Source organism: Poecilia reticulata, linkage group LG4, assembly GCF_000633615.1.
Source record: "Poecilia reticulata strain Guanapo linkage group LG4, Guppy_female_1.0+MT, whole genome shotgun sequence".
Taxonomy (NCBI): domain Eukaryota; kingdom Metazoa; phylum Chordata; class Actinopteri; order Cyprinodontiformes; family Poeciliidae; genus Poecilia; species Poecilia reticulata.
In genome coordinates, this window is record NC_024334.1 from 30,030,777 (window position 1) to 30,049,261 (window position 18,485).

Consider the following 18,485-nt stretch of genomic DNA (forward strand, 5'->3'; position numbering starts at 1 on the left):
CATCAAAGCAAATTATCTGCCTCAGAGTTTGTTGAATTATGTTTTCCTAATTATTACCAACTGTTTTTAATTATTTTTTTCTTCCTATTGTTTCCAAGTGTTTTCTCTTTTTTATTAAAGTTTTTATTTTTTGTAAGAATGTATTAATGTGCTTTTTTGTTTGTTTGTTTGTTTGTTTTAATGTCTTATGTGAGCATACTAAGCTGGAAGTTGCCTAACAATTTCACTGTAGTTTCATAATGACTAAAAGATGCCTGTAGCTCATAATGATTGTCTGTTCTGTGTTATCAGCTGATGGAGGAAGGCAGAGAGTATTGGCAGCTATGAGGTGAAGTCAGGATGGACCCCAAATTCCTCGAACCAGGAGCTCAGTGACATCAGGACTACAAGACAGGAAGAGACGTCAGGTCTACGCTACAGGAGAGATGTTGGGCCTGTCCTGAACACAGCATAATGTTCATGTTTGGACAAAAAAACACTGCCAGATGGTCCAAAAATTGACAAGCATTTATGTCTTATTTTGTGTGCAAACAGTAAAAAAATAAAATGAAATAAAGAAAAAAAGGAAAAAAAAACTTCTGTCTCTTTTATGTTGCTCATATATGAACATGTTGCATATAAGCAATATGAAATGATTTTAATACAGCATTTATTTTTTATATAGATTTTTTAAAATACAGCATTAAAAATGTTAATGATTGGGGCAGGGTTTATTTATAAAGACAAGTGCTATCCAATGGGCACACATCAACCAACCAATCACATGTCAATGATGAACTGTGATGTCATTGTTTTTCATCCAATGACTGAGAATCCACGTGGGTCTGTTGAAGCGCCTTTGCATATGCTAGGCCAGGGGTGCTCAAGTCCAGTCCTCAAGAGCTACCGTCCTGCAACTTTCAGATGCTTCCCTGCTCCAACACACCTGGATCAAATGAAAGGCTCGTTACCAGGCCTGTTTAGAGCTGGTCCCGGTCTGTTGGAGTAAGGATATTTCTAAAAGTTGCAGGATGGTAGCTCTCGAGGACCGGACTTTTGAGCACCCCTGTGCTAGGCTATTCGTATGCTAAGTAGAGTCGTTAACACTTCCCGCCCGCTCCCCCGCACCGCCACTCCCCCCCTCCAAGGATTCCACAATTGACAGATTTTGACTCCCGTGAGTGAAAATGTAGACTGTCGATTGCTGTCGATATCTGTCGCTGACTAGCTGCGTTTGCGTCAGAATACAGGGTCAAAAATCCCACTTTTCCTCCTGTGCCAAATCCTTATCCTTACCCTAACCTCACCCGTTTTCCAAATCTACACCTAGCCTTTCCTTCCCCCTTCTCTCCCCCCTCCTCACCCTCTTTTCCACCCGACCATCATTCTACATTCCGTTTTCTCCCCCCTGTTTTCTTGCCTTCCACTTCCCACTTCCTCATTCTTTGAATTATGAACACCAACATAACAATTCACTACAAGCTCCTTCTGAGTCCAGCTCAGTTGAAGCAACTGCACCCACCGGAATATGCCAGGCAGCCCATACAGCACATACAAACCAAAAGGTGGCGCCCTGGAGCACACTCCAAACACCATGCACCAACCATAAAAGATGGTCCCTGTTGCATACAGGCGCCAAGATGGGGGCAACAAATATGCCCACTCCTGCCCGGCGCCTCTCACCGTTTAGCTGCCAATCAAATTCAATCCGATTCAATTTCATTTCAACAAGTGAAATTTTGTAAAGTCTAGGTACTTTACAAAACATGCAATTTACATAAAAAGCCAGATTCACAGTAAACTACATTCCATGCTGAATCTAGTTACAATACAACTAAATTTAAACTAAATTTGGTTGTGTTTTTTTGTTGTTGCTGCAATTGAGAAAAAGCTTTCTAAGGAAACTCGGCTATTTGAATAAGTTGTGGTTAGCCTGAATCAATCAAACAAGCACAGCTGACTGCATTTTGTAATGAACTTTGAAGGAATTCCTCACTCACTATGCATGCAGCAACAGCAGAAAGGAAAACTCCCCTTTAACAAGAAGAAACTTCCAGCAAAATCTGGCTCAGTCTGACAAAAATACTTTTTTTTTCCATTTAAGTTATGATCTGTATTGTAAATTCTACAGCAGGGGGTGTCCAAAGTTGGTCCTCAAGGGCCGGCATCCTGAATGTTTTAGTTCTCTCCCTAGTGGTAGTTATAACCTCCTCAGTAAGTCAATGTTCTCCTTAAACCTTCTAATGAGCCATCATTTGATGCAGGTGTGTAAAACCAGGGAGAGAACTAAAACATGCAGGATGCCGGCCCTCCAGGACCGGCTTTGGACACCCCTGTTCTACAGCATTGATCACAATTCCTACATTCTTACACAATTTTAGGTAAGAGCACAATACCTAAAAGCAGCAAACTTCTAAAATATGTACATTCCGTCCTCAAAAGCAGTACAAGTGTGGTGATCTGCATTTTCTGTGTGTTTCTTTTGAGGTTTTTCTGTGTTTTGTTCCCCTGTGAGTCTCTGTGCTATCCTGTCCTGATTGATCCCAGCTGTGTCTCGTTCCTGTGATTACCCTCCCTGTGTATTTAGTTCCACCTGTTGTCTATGTTCCTTGTTGGGTCCTCGTCTAACCACATTTCCGTGTCATGTTAGATGTCATTGCGTCTGTGAGCCTTAGTCTCCACTTTCCTTGTGCTGTCACTGTTTGGATTTTGTTAACTGAATTCATCATTAAATCATCTTCTAAATATGTCAACCTGGGCTCATCTGCGTTTCTTCTCACCACCTCACTACCATATGACAAAGCATATGTGCTCAACTGCTATAATAGCTTTATTTCAATATTAACTTTTAAAGTGTTGAGATGAGACACAAACATTTATATTCATGAAATCAATTTTATGTTACAGCAAACTAAAATGAATTTGAAAAAAGGCTAAATTACCTGAGCTTTAGGGTTTGAAATGTCACTGACGACAGGCTGACCATGGGGTTCTCCATTCTTTAACTTGGAACAGAGAACATGGTAACCTTGAATCTGCCCATACTGCTTCACTGACAATGGGGCCTTCCAAGACATCTTGATAGTAGTGGAATTAAGGGTTTCTATCACCACCTTTCTGGGAGGAGGTCCAAGCACTGAAAATGCATCAAAAGAAATTGCTTTAGTTCTTTCTAATTCACATCAAATTAAATTTGATCAAATATGGCCCAGTCATAGTTGATAATGACTGGGCGATGTTGAGAAAAATTTAATATTCTTAGTGTTTAATACAGTTAATCTTATCACATATGAAAAAGGTAGATTGAGCAGGATTAGTTTGAGTAAGAGAGCCCTCTTACTCAAAGGTAACACTTTATTTGAAGGGGTGTGAATAAGACTGACATGAGACTGTCTTAAACATAACACCTGTCATGAACACAAGTTTTCATGAATATTTATGACTGTCAAAGTGTCATTCAGTAAATCATGACACTTTTAATACAAAATTGACATTATTCAAAATGTCTTTGTTATGACAACTTGACATTAACCAAGAATCATATGTCATAAAAGTAGTCATAATAATTTAATTATTACACTATCAAAAGACTTAACAAAACAGCAATTAATATTCCCACTACCTCAAATACAGCGAAACAAGTAGGACCAACAATAAAAATGTCATTAAGCCTTATTACACTGTCAAATGATTTAATAAGAGTCAATAACAATTTATTTTACATCAAGTGGAACAAGTAGCACTAGTTATGAATGTCATTAAGTGTCATTACAGTGTCATTAATATTAACTCTTACCTTAAGTAAAGTGAAACTAGTAGCAACAATTATAAAGATGTCATTTAGTGTTATTACAGTGTCAAATGCTATGCTAACAGAGCCACTGATACTTACCTTAAGTGAAGTGAAAAACACTGGACTAATTATAACTACCATCATAGCTGTAGAACAAACCCTTTGTACATTGAAATAAAACAAGATAACTTGTTCTTCAAACAGAGGGTATAACATCTGATCAATATGTTGTTACTCTGAAATACTGATTGAAAAACTAAAACAGAATTACTTATTCTCTAACTTAAGAAAATAGGTTCTTTCAACAGTAAAAGTTTTTGCTTTGATTGTGTCAGCCATCTCCTCCTTCATTATAGCCTTCCTGAAATGCTCTGAAAACAGGAGATCTTCTTCTTGTCTTCATTTCCTGGCAGCAGCTCATTGAAGGTGTCCAGAAATGCTCCGAAATTACAGCTGTTCGTGCAGTAGTTAATCATGTTGAAAGCCTTTTCATGAATTCAAACTTGGTGAATCTCTTCTGGACAATCTCATAGTCGGTGACGACTTTTTTGCGGGGCAAAATGAATGCCTACAAGCTACTTGTTAAGCTTAAGGTGATGTATTGATATTAGCTAGCTAGTCATCTTTTAGCTAACTTTACCTGCATCCAACAGCTTTACTCAACAGTCTGTTGGTTTCGGGGAAAAACTGAAAAGTTCTTTGCGTTTTGCTGGTTTGATGCCATGATTCTAACACACCTGTGCAGCTCCAGCAGCAGCAGGTCTCCTTCGCGCACAGCGCGAGCGTCATAGCGCTCATGTTGCATTTAAAGGCGGCTCGGAAAAACAGGTTACCACATGTTAACAACGAATTAAACAGTATTAACTGCTGATAAAAGTGAGAGAAGACATAGATATGGGACGTGTGGAAGCCCCTACTGTATTAAATTGACAGGAATAACAGAGTTGGCCATTGTAAGGTAAAAACCCAGCGCATACAGCGTTCAGGTTTTTTTCTTCATCTAGACGGCTTCCCGCGCCCCCCCTGCAATGGCAAGCCCCCCCCCACCCCCAGGGGGCGCACTACACAGTTTGGGAGCCTCTGCCGTAGGCTAACATGCCTTTAGCTTCATGTAGCTAAAGTTGCCAAAGCAAAGAACACAAGCACTGTGTCACATCAGCCAAGTTGCTAAATAATGCACATAAAGGATAACTTTGAACAACATATTAGCTTTTAATTTGCTACATTAAAATTGGAGGGGAAAAAAACCTATTTGCTTGTCTTTAAAATATATTTAATATTAAGGGCTAACCATACAGTAATGGAGTTTAATAACTTTAGCTAACATTAACTTACATCAAGGTAGGATTGGTTTGAATTGCTATAGAATTGTAATGAACAATTGACTATGTTCATTACAAAGAAAGTGTTGTTGTCCTCCGTCCCTGCGCCACCGCCAGCTACCACCAGAGGGGGTTTTCCCCAGCTCCCTTCCGATGCCCCACCCCACGGGTGTGTCACCACGCACCTGCCGATCATCAGATCATCACCAGGAGCTTAAGAGGAGCCACCTGACAACACTTCCTCGCCAGAGTGTTGATATCCGCGGTAACAGAAACTAGTAAGAAGGCCTTGTATTGTTAATTCTGCGTGCTCTAACGAATCCATCTCCTCACTCCAGGTTGAACCGAGTCCGAGAGCCGGATCGAATCCGAGACCTATCCATCCGTCAGCTCGACCCGGATTTCTCCGACGAGCACCCTCGGGCTGGTCCCTCTCTCCCTCAGCTCCCCGAACTGGCATCATTCTGGTTCCTGCTCCCCAGCCCTGACATTTCTGCTCTGCCTCCGGTCCACAGTCCCCCGGATCTGTTTGTTAATAAACCTTTGATCTCGAGCTTTCTCCTGAGTGTTTTGCTGCATGTGGGTTCAGTGTACTTCTAAAACCATGACAGAAAGAGAACATAATCAATGTTATTCTCTCAAAGAAAATGTAAAGTTAATAAGACACATACCTCATGTATGTATTAGGTCAGTGTTTTTCAACCACTGTTCCGCGTGTGCCGTGAGTGATCGTCAGGTGTGCCGTGGAAATTATTCAATTTCACCTACGGTACCGTATTTTCCGGACTATAAGCTGCTACTTTTTTCCTAAGCTTTGAACCATGCGGGTTGTAGCCCGGTTCAGCTTTTCTGTGGATTTTTCTTCAACCACCAGGGGGCTCTCTAGCAGGAAGTGAATCATTAGAAGTCAAAATTATAAATCAAAGAAGAACGCGCTAAATTTCCATTTAGAACAACCACATACTAGCAGCAGGCATGACGGAGAAATGTTTTCAAACTCATATCATGCAGCTTTTAAGTTGAGGGCTGTCGATCTGGCTCTACAGGAGGGAAATAGAGCCGCTGCATTTAAGCTCGGTGTGAACGAAACCATGGTTCGGCTTTGGAGACGGAGTGCTGCGTCCAGCAGGTTTATTAGGACGCAGCACTCTGCTGGGTCCTTATGAAAAACCGAGAGGAGCTTCCAGTTTTTTTTTTGTTTTTTTTAATTGAGGGTGCTAGTATGGTGCGCTGTATAGTCCAAAAAATACGGTAATTGGTTTTAAAAGACTTTTTGAAAATAAATAATGCCATCTTCGTCGAGTGTCTGCCAGGAAATCAGCTGTTTTCATCCAAACATGCACAGGTGGGTTAACTATACAGATATTGACATTTTGTACATGCAACTCTTCATATTGTAACAGTGAATATAAAGTGAAATGTTTCCCAAATATTATTGCTTCTTTCAGAATACAAATTATTTTCTGTATTCCGGCTATAAGATGCTTGTGGATTAGTTTGTAAAACACTTTGAAGTTTTCTACAACGTCTTTAAATTTAACCCCACAGTGTTGTGGCTGTTCAGGTGTATTTTTGAACTGGATATGTTAAGTGCAATTTGGAATAAGAAATGTAAAATGTGATAAAAAATACATTTTTGGGTTCATTTGATTCCTATTCAAGATACTTTGATAAGAATGACTATATATGTAATATAGGCGGCTACAGAGTATCTTTGTTTCCATTTTTGGTTGGTGGTGTGCCTCATGATTTTTTAAATTAAAACAATGTACCTTGGCTCAAAAAAGGTTGAAAAATACTAGTGTTTTTCATACTTCGGCTTCTTTTTAAACAGAACGCCTGGCCATTATAACTTGTTAGGTTGGCCCCACAATATGGAAGATTTCTTCTTCACCCACACACTGCACGCCTGTTTGTGCACTGCTGCCTCTAACTGGTGGAGATGGTGTATTGCACTACTTAAAACAGCCTTAAATAATGTTTCAAATGCCAAGTTCATAAGTGTTTTGTAGACATCTTGCTGTAAAACTTTAGGATCAATTAAATTAAGAAATTTAAGACTAAACAACATGGCAGAGCAAAATAATATTACCACATAAAGCTAATTTTTAAAGTTTAATCGGTAATACTTTTATAACAAATTTATGTCAGATCATGATTTTTTGGTTAATGTCAAGTTGTCATAACAAAGACTTTTTTTATTGGCTCTAGTGGCCTTTATTTGATAGTTGGTAACGAGAGATGGGGAAAGATATGCGCCAAACGTCACCAGGCCGGGAATCGAACCTGCGACGGCCACGTCAAGGCCTCCATACATGGGTTGTGCTTACTTTATGCTTCCTAGATAACTTTTATGCAGAAAGACTCGTACTGCTACAGATCAGAAAAGGAATTAGAATTAGAATTACAAAGAATTTAGAATCCAGAAATACAGGAGCAGTCACTTAGTTACTTTTTATACTACTACTTGCTAGAAACTGTGACTACTCATTTTTAACCCAGAAAAGGACGTAGAACAAACTTAGAATTTGGCTGTTTAGCTTTAGATTATTATCAGTTATTTAGAAACTATGGAGTACTCAGTTTTAACCCAGAAAAGGAATTAGATTAGTCACACTTTAGCTTATTTTGTCAGAAACTGGAGAGTACTCACTATTTAGATACAGAGACCAGAAGCACAGAGGAAACTTTTGGATCTAGACTACTTTTTAGACTCCTGTTCTTCCAACCCATGGAATTAGACCAGAGGATACTTAGCAACACTGAACAGGAGCACCTAGTTTAGATACTTAGATCAACATTAGATTATTTTTCTCTTCTTTTGCTCTTTCCTTTTGGTTTGTTATTTTGTTTGTATTTCCCCTTTTAATTCCTGAAAAAGAACTTTGTATTTCCATGTTGCTGAAAATGTGCTATATAAATAGTACCAAAATAGCATACTTCAAGTATACGGAGGAGTCTGGCTTCAAATATGCTAAAATTTAACATACTTAGTATATATATATTTTTCACCAGGGTAGAAGTACTTGCAAGTCTAGCATAGAGCTCCAGAAGGCTACAGCAGATAGACAACAAATGACCACAAAATAGTTATACACCTGGCACAGATTTAGCTTAGCACTAAAGCAGTCAAGCCTTTCTTAAAATGGTCAACCAGCTTATAGCATGTTTCCACTGGTAAATATATTGATGCTTTATCATTAGGCTCGAGGCCTTCGCAGCAACAGCACTTCGAAGGCCTTCTGTAATCATACCATTTATGTGAAGTCCCAAGCAGTGAAGCTTTCTACCAAATTAATTGGCTTTTTGGAGGCCTAAATATTTGTAACTGAAAACTCACTGCTTGGTGGACGCATCAGGCCTGTGTCAAAATTACATATTTTCAGGTCATCACAAAAATTGCAAAAGCCCTCCACCCCCCGGCTTAACAGCGCCACCCAGCAACATTTAAAGTAGCCTTTGCACCAGTACCACTAAGTACCATTCAAAGTAACCTTACTTTATTGTTGAGGCATAAAATTTGGTCCAGTTCTACAACTCCCTGAGATTTACAGAAAAATCTCTAGCAACCAACTTTGAATCGGCCTCAGCAGAAGGTGACAAACTGAACACCTAAAACTTTGGAGGCACAGACTTCAAAATCATTATGCAGATTTTTGAGACATTGAAGGCCAAAAGTTATCAAAACCTTTTCCATACATCAAGGCTTGTGGGCATGGCAATCCCTCGAAATCTGACCATTCACCTGAAATGTCAACATATATCTTAATTGAACCAATTACCACATTTTCCTCAGGTTTTTTTTATCTTAAGCCACTGTAAAAAGGATTACATTTCTGGCAAATATCTCTGAAATTTTCTAGAAAAAACAGCGAAATGTATGAACTTCAAGTCAAATATTTTACTGAAAAAAACCCAGAAATGTTTTAGATTACTCTCGGAAATAATAATAATAAAAAGTATATTTCCAAGTTTCAAAAGTCAATTTTTTTTCAACTTTTCTAACTCAGGAATGTCTGTGTTTTCTCTATTACATTTCTTAGAGTCATCTCAAGTTTTTTGGCAGAAATATACTTTTTTTCTAAGTGCAGTGGCTCTAATACTCCGTGGCCTAATATTAGTTAATTTTACTCTTGTTGCAGTTTGATCCATTCCATGAATTGCTGGCTTGTTCAGGATGCTGTTTTATGTGCAGGTTTGCATAACAATGATAAATAAACCTTTGGGATTGTAAAGCAAAAAATATATTTGATTTTGTCTTTGGTTGGTATACATGGATTTGACTTTTATGTTGAAAAAAAATCAAAGTTCAGGTCCGTTTGGTAAACCAGTAGGTGGTTAATATATAAATGGGCCACTTTGGATTGGAAAAATTGGGCCCCGAGGTCAAAAACGTTAAGAACCCCTGGCCTAGTAGACCGGTGCATGAACTGCACGAGAGCGTTGATGACAGCAAGCGGGTGGCATTGCTGTTTGTATGGAGGCATAAATTATGAGGCCTGCGCTGCGCTGTGCTGCGCTGCGCTGCGAGGGCTTCCAACGCTGCTTACAACTTTAACTGGTTATGAACTGCCAGGTGTTTGGCTCAAAAAAACTTCATGTCCTTTTTAACAACTTGTTAAAAACTTTTCCCACAGAGCAGCAGTCACAGGTGCAGCAGATAGGACATTTTTAACAGTTTAAAAACAAAATCTGTGCAAGTTTTTGCATCTCATTTTTGTTGAAGAAAAGTAGGAGAAAATATAACATTTTGTGACTAAAAACTGGCACATACAATAACTTTTTAAATATTATTTAGGCACCACTTATAAGCAAATATGGTAGGTTATGATCACTTTAATTCTTATTGACTGAGTAGATATGAAAGTTATATAAACCAAACTTACTGGATTTGGTTGTCCTGGCCTGAATAGGTTGAGTGAAAACTCCCAAGCCTCTTTCAGAGCGTGCTGCTATGGAAAACAAGTACAGCGTATCTGGCTTCAGACCATCAACGGCAAACGAGCCTGCTGCACTGAGAGAGACATGATGCTGTGAAGAGAAAAAATTTAACTAGAATTCACAGACTATTATTTAAATCTCAGGAAAAAGTAGACTGTCAGTTATGAGACCAAAATAATTTACACCTCTAAAAAATTTAGCTTTTAAAATAATTATGATGTCTGGTCCCCTGCTCTTCATTCTCTATATGTTACGCCATGAACACATTATCCACCCAACATTGTGACGTGTCTCCACCAAATACATCACCTTAGTCCTTCCTTCCACAAGTAGCAACTGTCTGACTGACATCAAACTCAGTCACACTAACTTTCTAAAGCTCAACAGCAACAAAATAGAATTACTCATCACTGGTCCAAAATGACTGATCCTCTGTCCAGAACATCACCCTCCTTATTGATGGTCATGCAGTGCAGGTAACCAGGCTAAACAGACTTCCATGGCTGTGATGTTACAAAGAGAAGCATTCCGAGGTCCTTTCACTGGAACTAAGGCTAAGCACAGCTATTGAAAAACAACCTTACACCATAATCCTGGTTCCACCAAACTTTACACTTGGTACACTGCTGTCAGACAAGAACCGTTCTTCTGGCAATCGCCAAACTCAGACTCAGATTGGCAGATGGAGAAGCGTAATTTGTCACTCCAGAGAACACGCCTCCACCACTCTAAAGTCCAGTGGTGGCAGCTTTACACCACTGCATCCAATGCTTTGCTTCACTTGGTGATATATGGTTTGGATGCAGCTGCTCCACCATGGAAACCCATTCCATGAAGCTCTCCTTGCACTGTTCCTGAGCTAATCTGAAGGCCACATGAAGTTTGGAGGTCAGTAGTTGGCGACGTCTTTGTACTATGTGATTCAGCATCCACTGACCTCACTCCCTCAGTTTATGTGGCCTACCACTTTGTGGCTGTTGTTCCCCAAACTCTTCCATTTTCTTATAAATCAGCTGACAGTTGACATTGGAATATTTAGGGCTGAGGAAATATGACTAGATTTGTTGCACAGGTGGCAACCTATCACAGTTCCACACTGGAATTCACTGAGCTCCCGAGAGAGACCCATAGTTTCACAAATGTTTATAGAAACAGTCTGCATGGCCATTTTATACACCTGTGGCCATGGAAGTGATTGAATCACCTCATTCAATCAAGCAAATCAAGTGATTCTGATCATTTGGGTGGGTGAGAAAATAATTTTGGCACAATAGTGTATGTTTTACTTGAATCCAAACACATGGAAACCTTTGCATTGAAATACAGCATTTCATTTCTGGGTAAATTTACCTTGTTTGTGGGGCTGTTGGCCTCCCAGTAACTTAGTTCATAACTGATGATGTGGTCTTGGACAGGCCAAAGCCAATACAGCATTATCCGGGTGTCCAGTTCTGCCTCGGCCTCAAAACCAGATGGCTTGAGTGGAACTGAAAGCATGAACATAACAACCAGAAGACAATAGATGACAGCCCTTTATATCAGCCGGTTAGAAAAAAGGTTATTTTAATAAAGAATTACAACTGAATGATTACCAAGTATATGGAAAAATGAACTAAGAATAATTAGTGTACAACTTAAAAGAGTTGTACACAATGACAACTCTTTTAAGTTAAAAGCAATCATCTCTACTTTTTTTCCATTTCTTCTCTAACTTTGTGACAACTCCCAGATTAAACTTTCCTTTGATGTTTGAGGAGTAACAGATATTTTTATCTAACTTAGTGATGGTAAATACTGATAAGATCATAAAAAGTTTGTGCTTTTTGATGTGGTCTATGCAACTACACCCAAAATCAGTTCCGTTATCTAAATAAATGTAAACAATCATAGCTCAGTTAAATTCAACGTGGGGAGAATTTCAGGTTAAGTGGTCTAGTAACACTTTAATTGATGGGGTGTGCATGAGACTGACATGACACTGTCATAAACATGACATAACACGTCATGAACATGAAGGAGTCTTTATGAATGTCTGACTGTTATGAATCTGTTGTCATTCGGTAAATAATGACACTCTTAATGCAAAATTGCTCTAAAAGGTGCATTAAAAGTGCTGACTGTGCATTATTTTGTAATGCACAATATGACTGTTGTCATGACACTTCATGACAACAATCTAGACATTTATTATACCCCTTCATGTTCATGACTGTGTCCCAATTCAGGGTCTGCATCCTCCGAAGGACGGATTTGTAGGCAGATTACATCATAGTGTGGCGACAAGCCCTGTCTGAATTCAAAGACTTTTTCAAATGTGACCTCCAAATGTTTCTTTCTTTTCCCCAGATTTGAAGGATGGGTCCGGTGTATCCTTCACGGCTCACCATGTCCCATAATTCATTGCGGGTTCAAACCGGGCATGCAGACGAAGCAGCAATGACGGTAAAGAGCGACAAATTATTTTATTATATTACACTTTAAATGACACAACGTGATTTTGTACAACATTTTTAGACGAGAATGTAAATGTGTAAGTCTCAAATATCTAGTCAGTTCACCAAAACGCTTTCCCCAATGAGTGGAAGTTAAACACCGATATTATTCAGATAGGTAATATCTAGTTATAAAATGTTTGGTTTACTACAGTATTTAATTTATTAAATCGGTTTGATTGATTAAAGTTAAGCCTTCAGACATACTAGTTTTATTTTACTGTAATGGCTTACCTGAAATCTGGAGAGTATTATATTTGGAAATAAATAATTTGCTAATATTTATTCCTTTATTCCTACATGTTCAAACAATACATGGGCAATACATGTTTGAACATTTTAGAATCAAACTAACAGATTTAAAATGAAACAGAAATCAAGATTAATATATGACTTAAAAACTTCGGCTCCATTGTTTTTTTTTCTTCTCTGCTCTTTCCTTCACGCAATCAGGGTTGCTAGGCAACATAAGTTTCACTGGAGTGGGGGTGAGGACAATTGGTGAAGGCTAGACCTACACAAATTCACAGCTTTTCTCTTCCGGTCGTCGTTTATTTACGGTCTACTTAGACTGGGTCCTTCGAAGGACGTCGACCCAGAATTTGGACACAGCTGTTATGTCATGTTTATGACAGTATCATGTCAGTCTTATGCACACCCCGTCAAATAAAGTGTTACCAGTAGTCCTTGCCCTGAAAAAGTTTGAGAAACATTAGAACATTAGAATTTCTTTGGTTCACCCCTGCTAAAAGGTTTCATCTTAGGACCTCTTACTTAAAGAGGCTCCTGCTAGCCTAGCGGTTCTCAACGTGTGCGGTACCGCCCCCCAGGGGGCGTTCAGAGGATGGCAGGGGCGCTGGCGGACATTTTTACAAAAGGGGGGCGCTGGGATGCCTTTGGGGGGCGTTTGGTCGAAGGTAAACTTTACACCTTAAATGCACAACAACACCAGTTTAGACTTTGAGCAACTTGGTAAAACTGTATTGTGTAACATTAAAYCATRCTTGGCTGCAACTGTATYRWKGSMRSYYYTYYTYYWWTYMRKKKTTTKTAGCTTCTGTTAGCTTCTTGGCGCAGCTCCGTTCTCCTGMTACTGGTAGCTAAAATCACGATACCCTCACTGTATCCCTCTGAAAAATGAACCCATTTAAATCAAGAAATCCCTCCATGGSTGATACCACGATAGAGAGCCTTCATTTTATAGCGTTAACACGGTGCTGTAAGTGGTCCGGTATGAAACGGGGTGATAGAACAACACAGCACTTTTAAATTTCAATAATCAGAATGCAGAAATTGTTTCCGTTGTTTTAAAAGGTTTATGTCAGTCTGCCTTTTCCCCATCAATACGCTTCCCGACCGCCCTGCACCTTAGGGGTTAAAAAAAAAAGAAAAACAAAAGAAGCAATGCACATTGCACAAAAGTCTGAAACAGGAGAAGCGGGACATAAAACGGAGCGACGAACTAGATGTGAATTATGGCATAAAAACAGAGAATCTGACGCTGAACAGTGAAAAAATCAACACATGATGTGAAACACATGACGATTAGGCGGCACAGCAGGTGATGAGTGAAGATTATTCGTCTTATATTATTCGTCTTATAATGGATAAATGATCAAATAAATGTAGCAACAGGAAAGAAACTAAAGTGGACATAACAATAAACCAAGAGAGGATAATACTAATCAAAGGAAACTAAATGTAAATGAATGAAGAACAAAATCCAAGAATAAACTATTCCTCTGTATTTACAGAGGAATAAACTGGTATGGCAAGACCTTTCGAGCAATAATTAATACAGAGACTGTATGGCAAGAATAAACCGACACTATTTCCAGATAAAAAGTAAAATAATATTGTTGAAATGTCATGGGTTTAAGAACATATCTAGTACTGAGAATAAATATATCTTACAGACCATAACGGTAAAGAACTGATCACTTATTTATGTTTTTAATTAGATTTGATATATTAATTTCTTCAGTATTATTTTTCATGTCAGTGTTAATGTCATGAGGCTGATGACTCCATGACACTTTCAATTTGACTCATTAGGATTTGAATAAGAACCAGATTTGTTTTTTAATTTCTGTCCAGTAAAACTATTAATCTATAATCAATAGACAGGTCTATATAAAGATGTAATCCATGTTTCTGTCTCATATTTGTTTGGCATTAAAAGGATCTGGAACTTTTATTTTTCCACTGAAAGCTCTGGTTTGCACAATAAATGCCATGTGGGTGAAGTTTTATGGATGATACTCTGATGTCCCATTCTCCTGAAGGCAGCACAGAGCTGCACCACCAGAAACTGACAAACACTGAAGAGAAGAAGAGTTATGATTAATGTAGTTACAGTTCTATCCATGTTTTAATGTTGCAGAGCTCAGTCGTTTTGCAAATAGATCAGTTTAAACTGGCATGTTGAACATCTTTTATCTGCTCCTTTTGTGCAAGATTTACAGCACAGAACAAGAATATTTTTTCCACTCTGATTGGCTGCTGTTACCAATTTTAACTTGAATGTTTGTTGCATTTTTCATAGACGCCTGTGAAAATAATTTCTATTCCCATGACTTTTTTGTTCTCTGGGAAATTATTTTTGATGATAAATACAGAAACAAGCATAAAAATCAAAACATCTACAATAGTGATAGTTATATTAATGATAAAATAATGGTCAGTGCAAAATAGCCTGCAAATTCTTTGGTGGGGGGCAGAGAGGGACCTGGATAAAGGCTGGGGGGGCGCTGGGCCGAAAAAGGTTGAGAAACACTGAACTACCCCAAATTATGACAAGTGGGAGCTTGCTTGCCCACCGAGTATGTTTTTGATGAGTGATAATATAAATCTCAAAAAGTGGATTTTGATTAATAACTGGAACATTAAGCTTGGTCTTATTTGAAATATTTTATGATTGTTGATTATTTTGATGACGTTTGAGAAAATGTCATGTTTGTTCTTTGTTGCCTCATGAGCAAGGTGCTTTATATGCTTGCTGTAAAGCACCTTGAATTGCCTGTTGCTGCACATGTTTTGCAGCATTGAAAGCACATCCATGGGGGGAGACAGGACTGAAAGACAAGACACATGAAATGTAAGAGCAGGGGAAGGGGGTGCAAGCATAGAGTAATGTAATCGGACCAGGGGACTAAGATAAGAGCAAAGGAAGGGAATTGTATACCAACTAATGTAAGAGCAGGCAGCCCAATCCAGGATATTTATGGGAAAATAATAATAATAGCGGGAAAGGGAAGTAAAAAAAACAATAGTTACTGTGGGGGACCCTCACCTCCTTGCTGGGTTTTTAACTGCAGAACATCAGACAGTGGCCCATCTCCCATAGATGTGAAGCCAAGCATCCTTAGGCTGTAAGTGATGTTAGGCGTGAGTTCTGAGATGGACGTGAACTTGCTGTCATTGGTGTTATGTATCTGCCAGGTGCTGAGTGGATTAGTGGGCTCAGAACTGTAGAAGATCCGATAACCTTGCAGTTGACCATTTGGCTCCTCAGGAAATTCCCACTCCACCAGTATGGTGGTGGAGCTCAATAATCGTGCCCGTACATGAAGCGGTGGTGATGATGGTGCCTGCTCACCTGTACGAATTTCCACAATACTGCTTGGAGGCCCACGCCCAACACTATTAGAGGCCAGGACACGGAATTCATATTCAGAGAAGGGGCTAAGACCGCCAATGCTGTAGCGAGTTGAGGCTACACCATCTATCTCCTGAAAATCATTGCCAGAAGTTTTAGAACGGTACTGAACCAAATAGTAGGACACAGGCTCGGCGTTCCCAGACTTCCATGTTAAAGTAACACTGGTGGCTGTGGTCTCTACCACCTGCAGAAAGATGGGCATCTTCGGAAGAGCTGTCAGAAAATTAAGACAGGAGGTTTAGCAAGACAAAAAATGATTTCTGTTCTCACATAAACCCAACTGCTTAATTGTATTGGAAGTCTTTTAGCTTATATTACTAAATATTATGCTAATAATTAAACTTTTTAACCATACAGTTTGCAAAGCAAGAGGTGTACAGGATGTGAATGATGTGAATAACATCGCATAACATATATATGCTATATATGTGAATAACATACAGGGTTTCCCCCAGTGTATTATAAGAAAAAATACATATCACTTAATTTATTTTTTTTAATCTTAAAGTCTCTGCTGTTCTGACAGTTTCAATCGCGGAGCACATTTATTGATAAAAGATAGGTTTATAGTTTACGCATTTAAAGCCAGCAGAGCAGGCCAATCACACATCTGGTGCCTCTGCTTTATCTCTTAAGTTTACCTCATCGCGCGCCTCCTTTCACTCAAACTGGACACAGGGTGACCTGTACGGATATTTGCATCAATTCTCTGTGAGGAATTATGGTCTTTGGAGAACTTTCAAGGTAGGAGTTTAAAACGAACCGCGTTGGCTCTGGTTGTGCAGCTCTGTGAACCACAGGAATAATTTGTAGTCACGGTTTCATAGGTGCACATTGAGGGAGTAGTGAAAATGATTTATCTTTGTGAACAATGATGCTTGTTCACAAACATAATTCACAAACATAATTGTTTGTTCACATAATTGTGAACAAACAATTATTTACATCTCAACACGTCAGCGTCAGCCTTGGCTCCAGACGAGTTTAACGGGGGCTTATTTTAGGGGGGCATTTATATTTGTGACTAGTAAAACACAACATTATTTGAATCGGTTCATGTGTGGTGTGTGACTCCTGCCATGTTGCTGGACACAAGAACCGATCAAACCTGTTTTACTTTTATTGGCTCATGTGTCACAGAGGTTCGGAAAATTGGCAATTCAAAATTGTGCCGTGTAAACCATACCTAAGATTCACAAGCTCTACTCCTCTCCTCTCATCTCCCTGACTCTGGTCATTTACACGTCCCTTCAAAATAAGATACAGATGCGAAGCAAAAACGAAAATTTTACTTTCAAGAAAATATTATTTCACAATAACGACAAATCAATGGGAGCCCTGTGCATTGTTTCTCTGCTACAAGACGGTCTCATCAAGGAGTGATGAGAGACAATGACACCCATGCTCAGTGTGCTTGGTCTCTATGTCTCGAAGTAGTTTAAGCTTCCTTGCCTCATTAGCGAGCCAGTCGCCGCATATCATGCGGGCTTGGAGCGGGCTTGGAATGTGGGACTCGCCTACCGGTCCGGAATAAATCCATTCTCCTATCTCTTCTCTGGGCCTTTTCCTCTTCACAAATAAACTTTCCAAAGACACCTGATCTGTTTCTTACTCATGTTGCTGAGTGTGGAAATATTTAATTATTTTTTTGTGCTGCCCGGTACCAATTGGTCTACGGACCGGTACCAGTTCACAGCTGGGGGGTTTGGGACCACTGGCTACTTGTTAACACGCTTAAGGTGCTATACTGGTATTGCTAGTCATCTTTTGGCTAACATTACCTGCATCCAACAGTATTACTCAACTAAGTCGGTTAGTTTGGGGGAACAACTATGCAAAGTTCTTTGCGTTTTTTTTTCTGGTTTGCCATCATGATTCTAACCCACACCTGAGCAGCTCTGCACAGCAGCAGCAGGTCTCCTTCACTGCTGCTTTAGTGTGACCTAAAAACATCAGCACCACTAACAGCTTATGCGTTAGATTTAGTGAAATCTGGGACAGTGGAAATAGTTTAATTGGCCAACATCAAAAGCAATACATTATAATTGTCGTGAAGTGTGGGTGGATGGTGGTGAGGATAACACAGGCAAACCCAGGTGGTAGAAAATAAATTAATATTTAATGATGAAATACAACTCGTACACAGTTCGGGCCTCTCCTTGGGCTACCACCTTATCGTGGTGGAGGGATTTGAGTGTCCCAATGATCCTAGGAGTTATGCTGTCTGGGGCTTTATGCCCCTGGTAGGGTCACCCAAGGCAGACAGGTCCTAGGTGAGGAACCAGACAAAGCGCAGC

The 18,485-nt window shown here is 39.4% G+C and overlaps 1 protein-coding gene across 1 annotated transcript in view; it reads right to left on the reverse strand.

Annotated features, from left to right (window-relative positions):
* The window catches only part of ptprfa (protein tyrosine phosphatase receptor type Fa), a 159,254-nt gene that overhangs the window by 72,825 nt on the left and 67,944 nt on the right, over positions 1 to 18,485 (reverse strand). Inside the window, exons 9-12 of the mRNA XM_017304279.1 lie at positions 15,820 to 16,401; positions 11,386 to 11,522; positions 9,981 to 10,125; positions 2,922 to 3,115 (exon numbers count right to left, since the gene is read on the reverse strand). Of these exons, the coding sequence (XP_017159768.1) occupies positions 2,922 to 3,115; positions 9,981 to 10,125; positions 11,386 to 11,522; positions 15,820 to 16,401 (1,058 nt within the window). The remainder of the gene's footprint in view (positions 1 to 2,921; positions 3,116 to 9,980; positions 10,126 to 11,385; positions 11,523 to 15,819; positions 16,402 to 18,485) is intronic.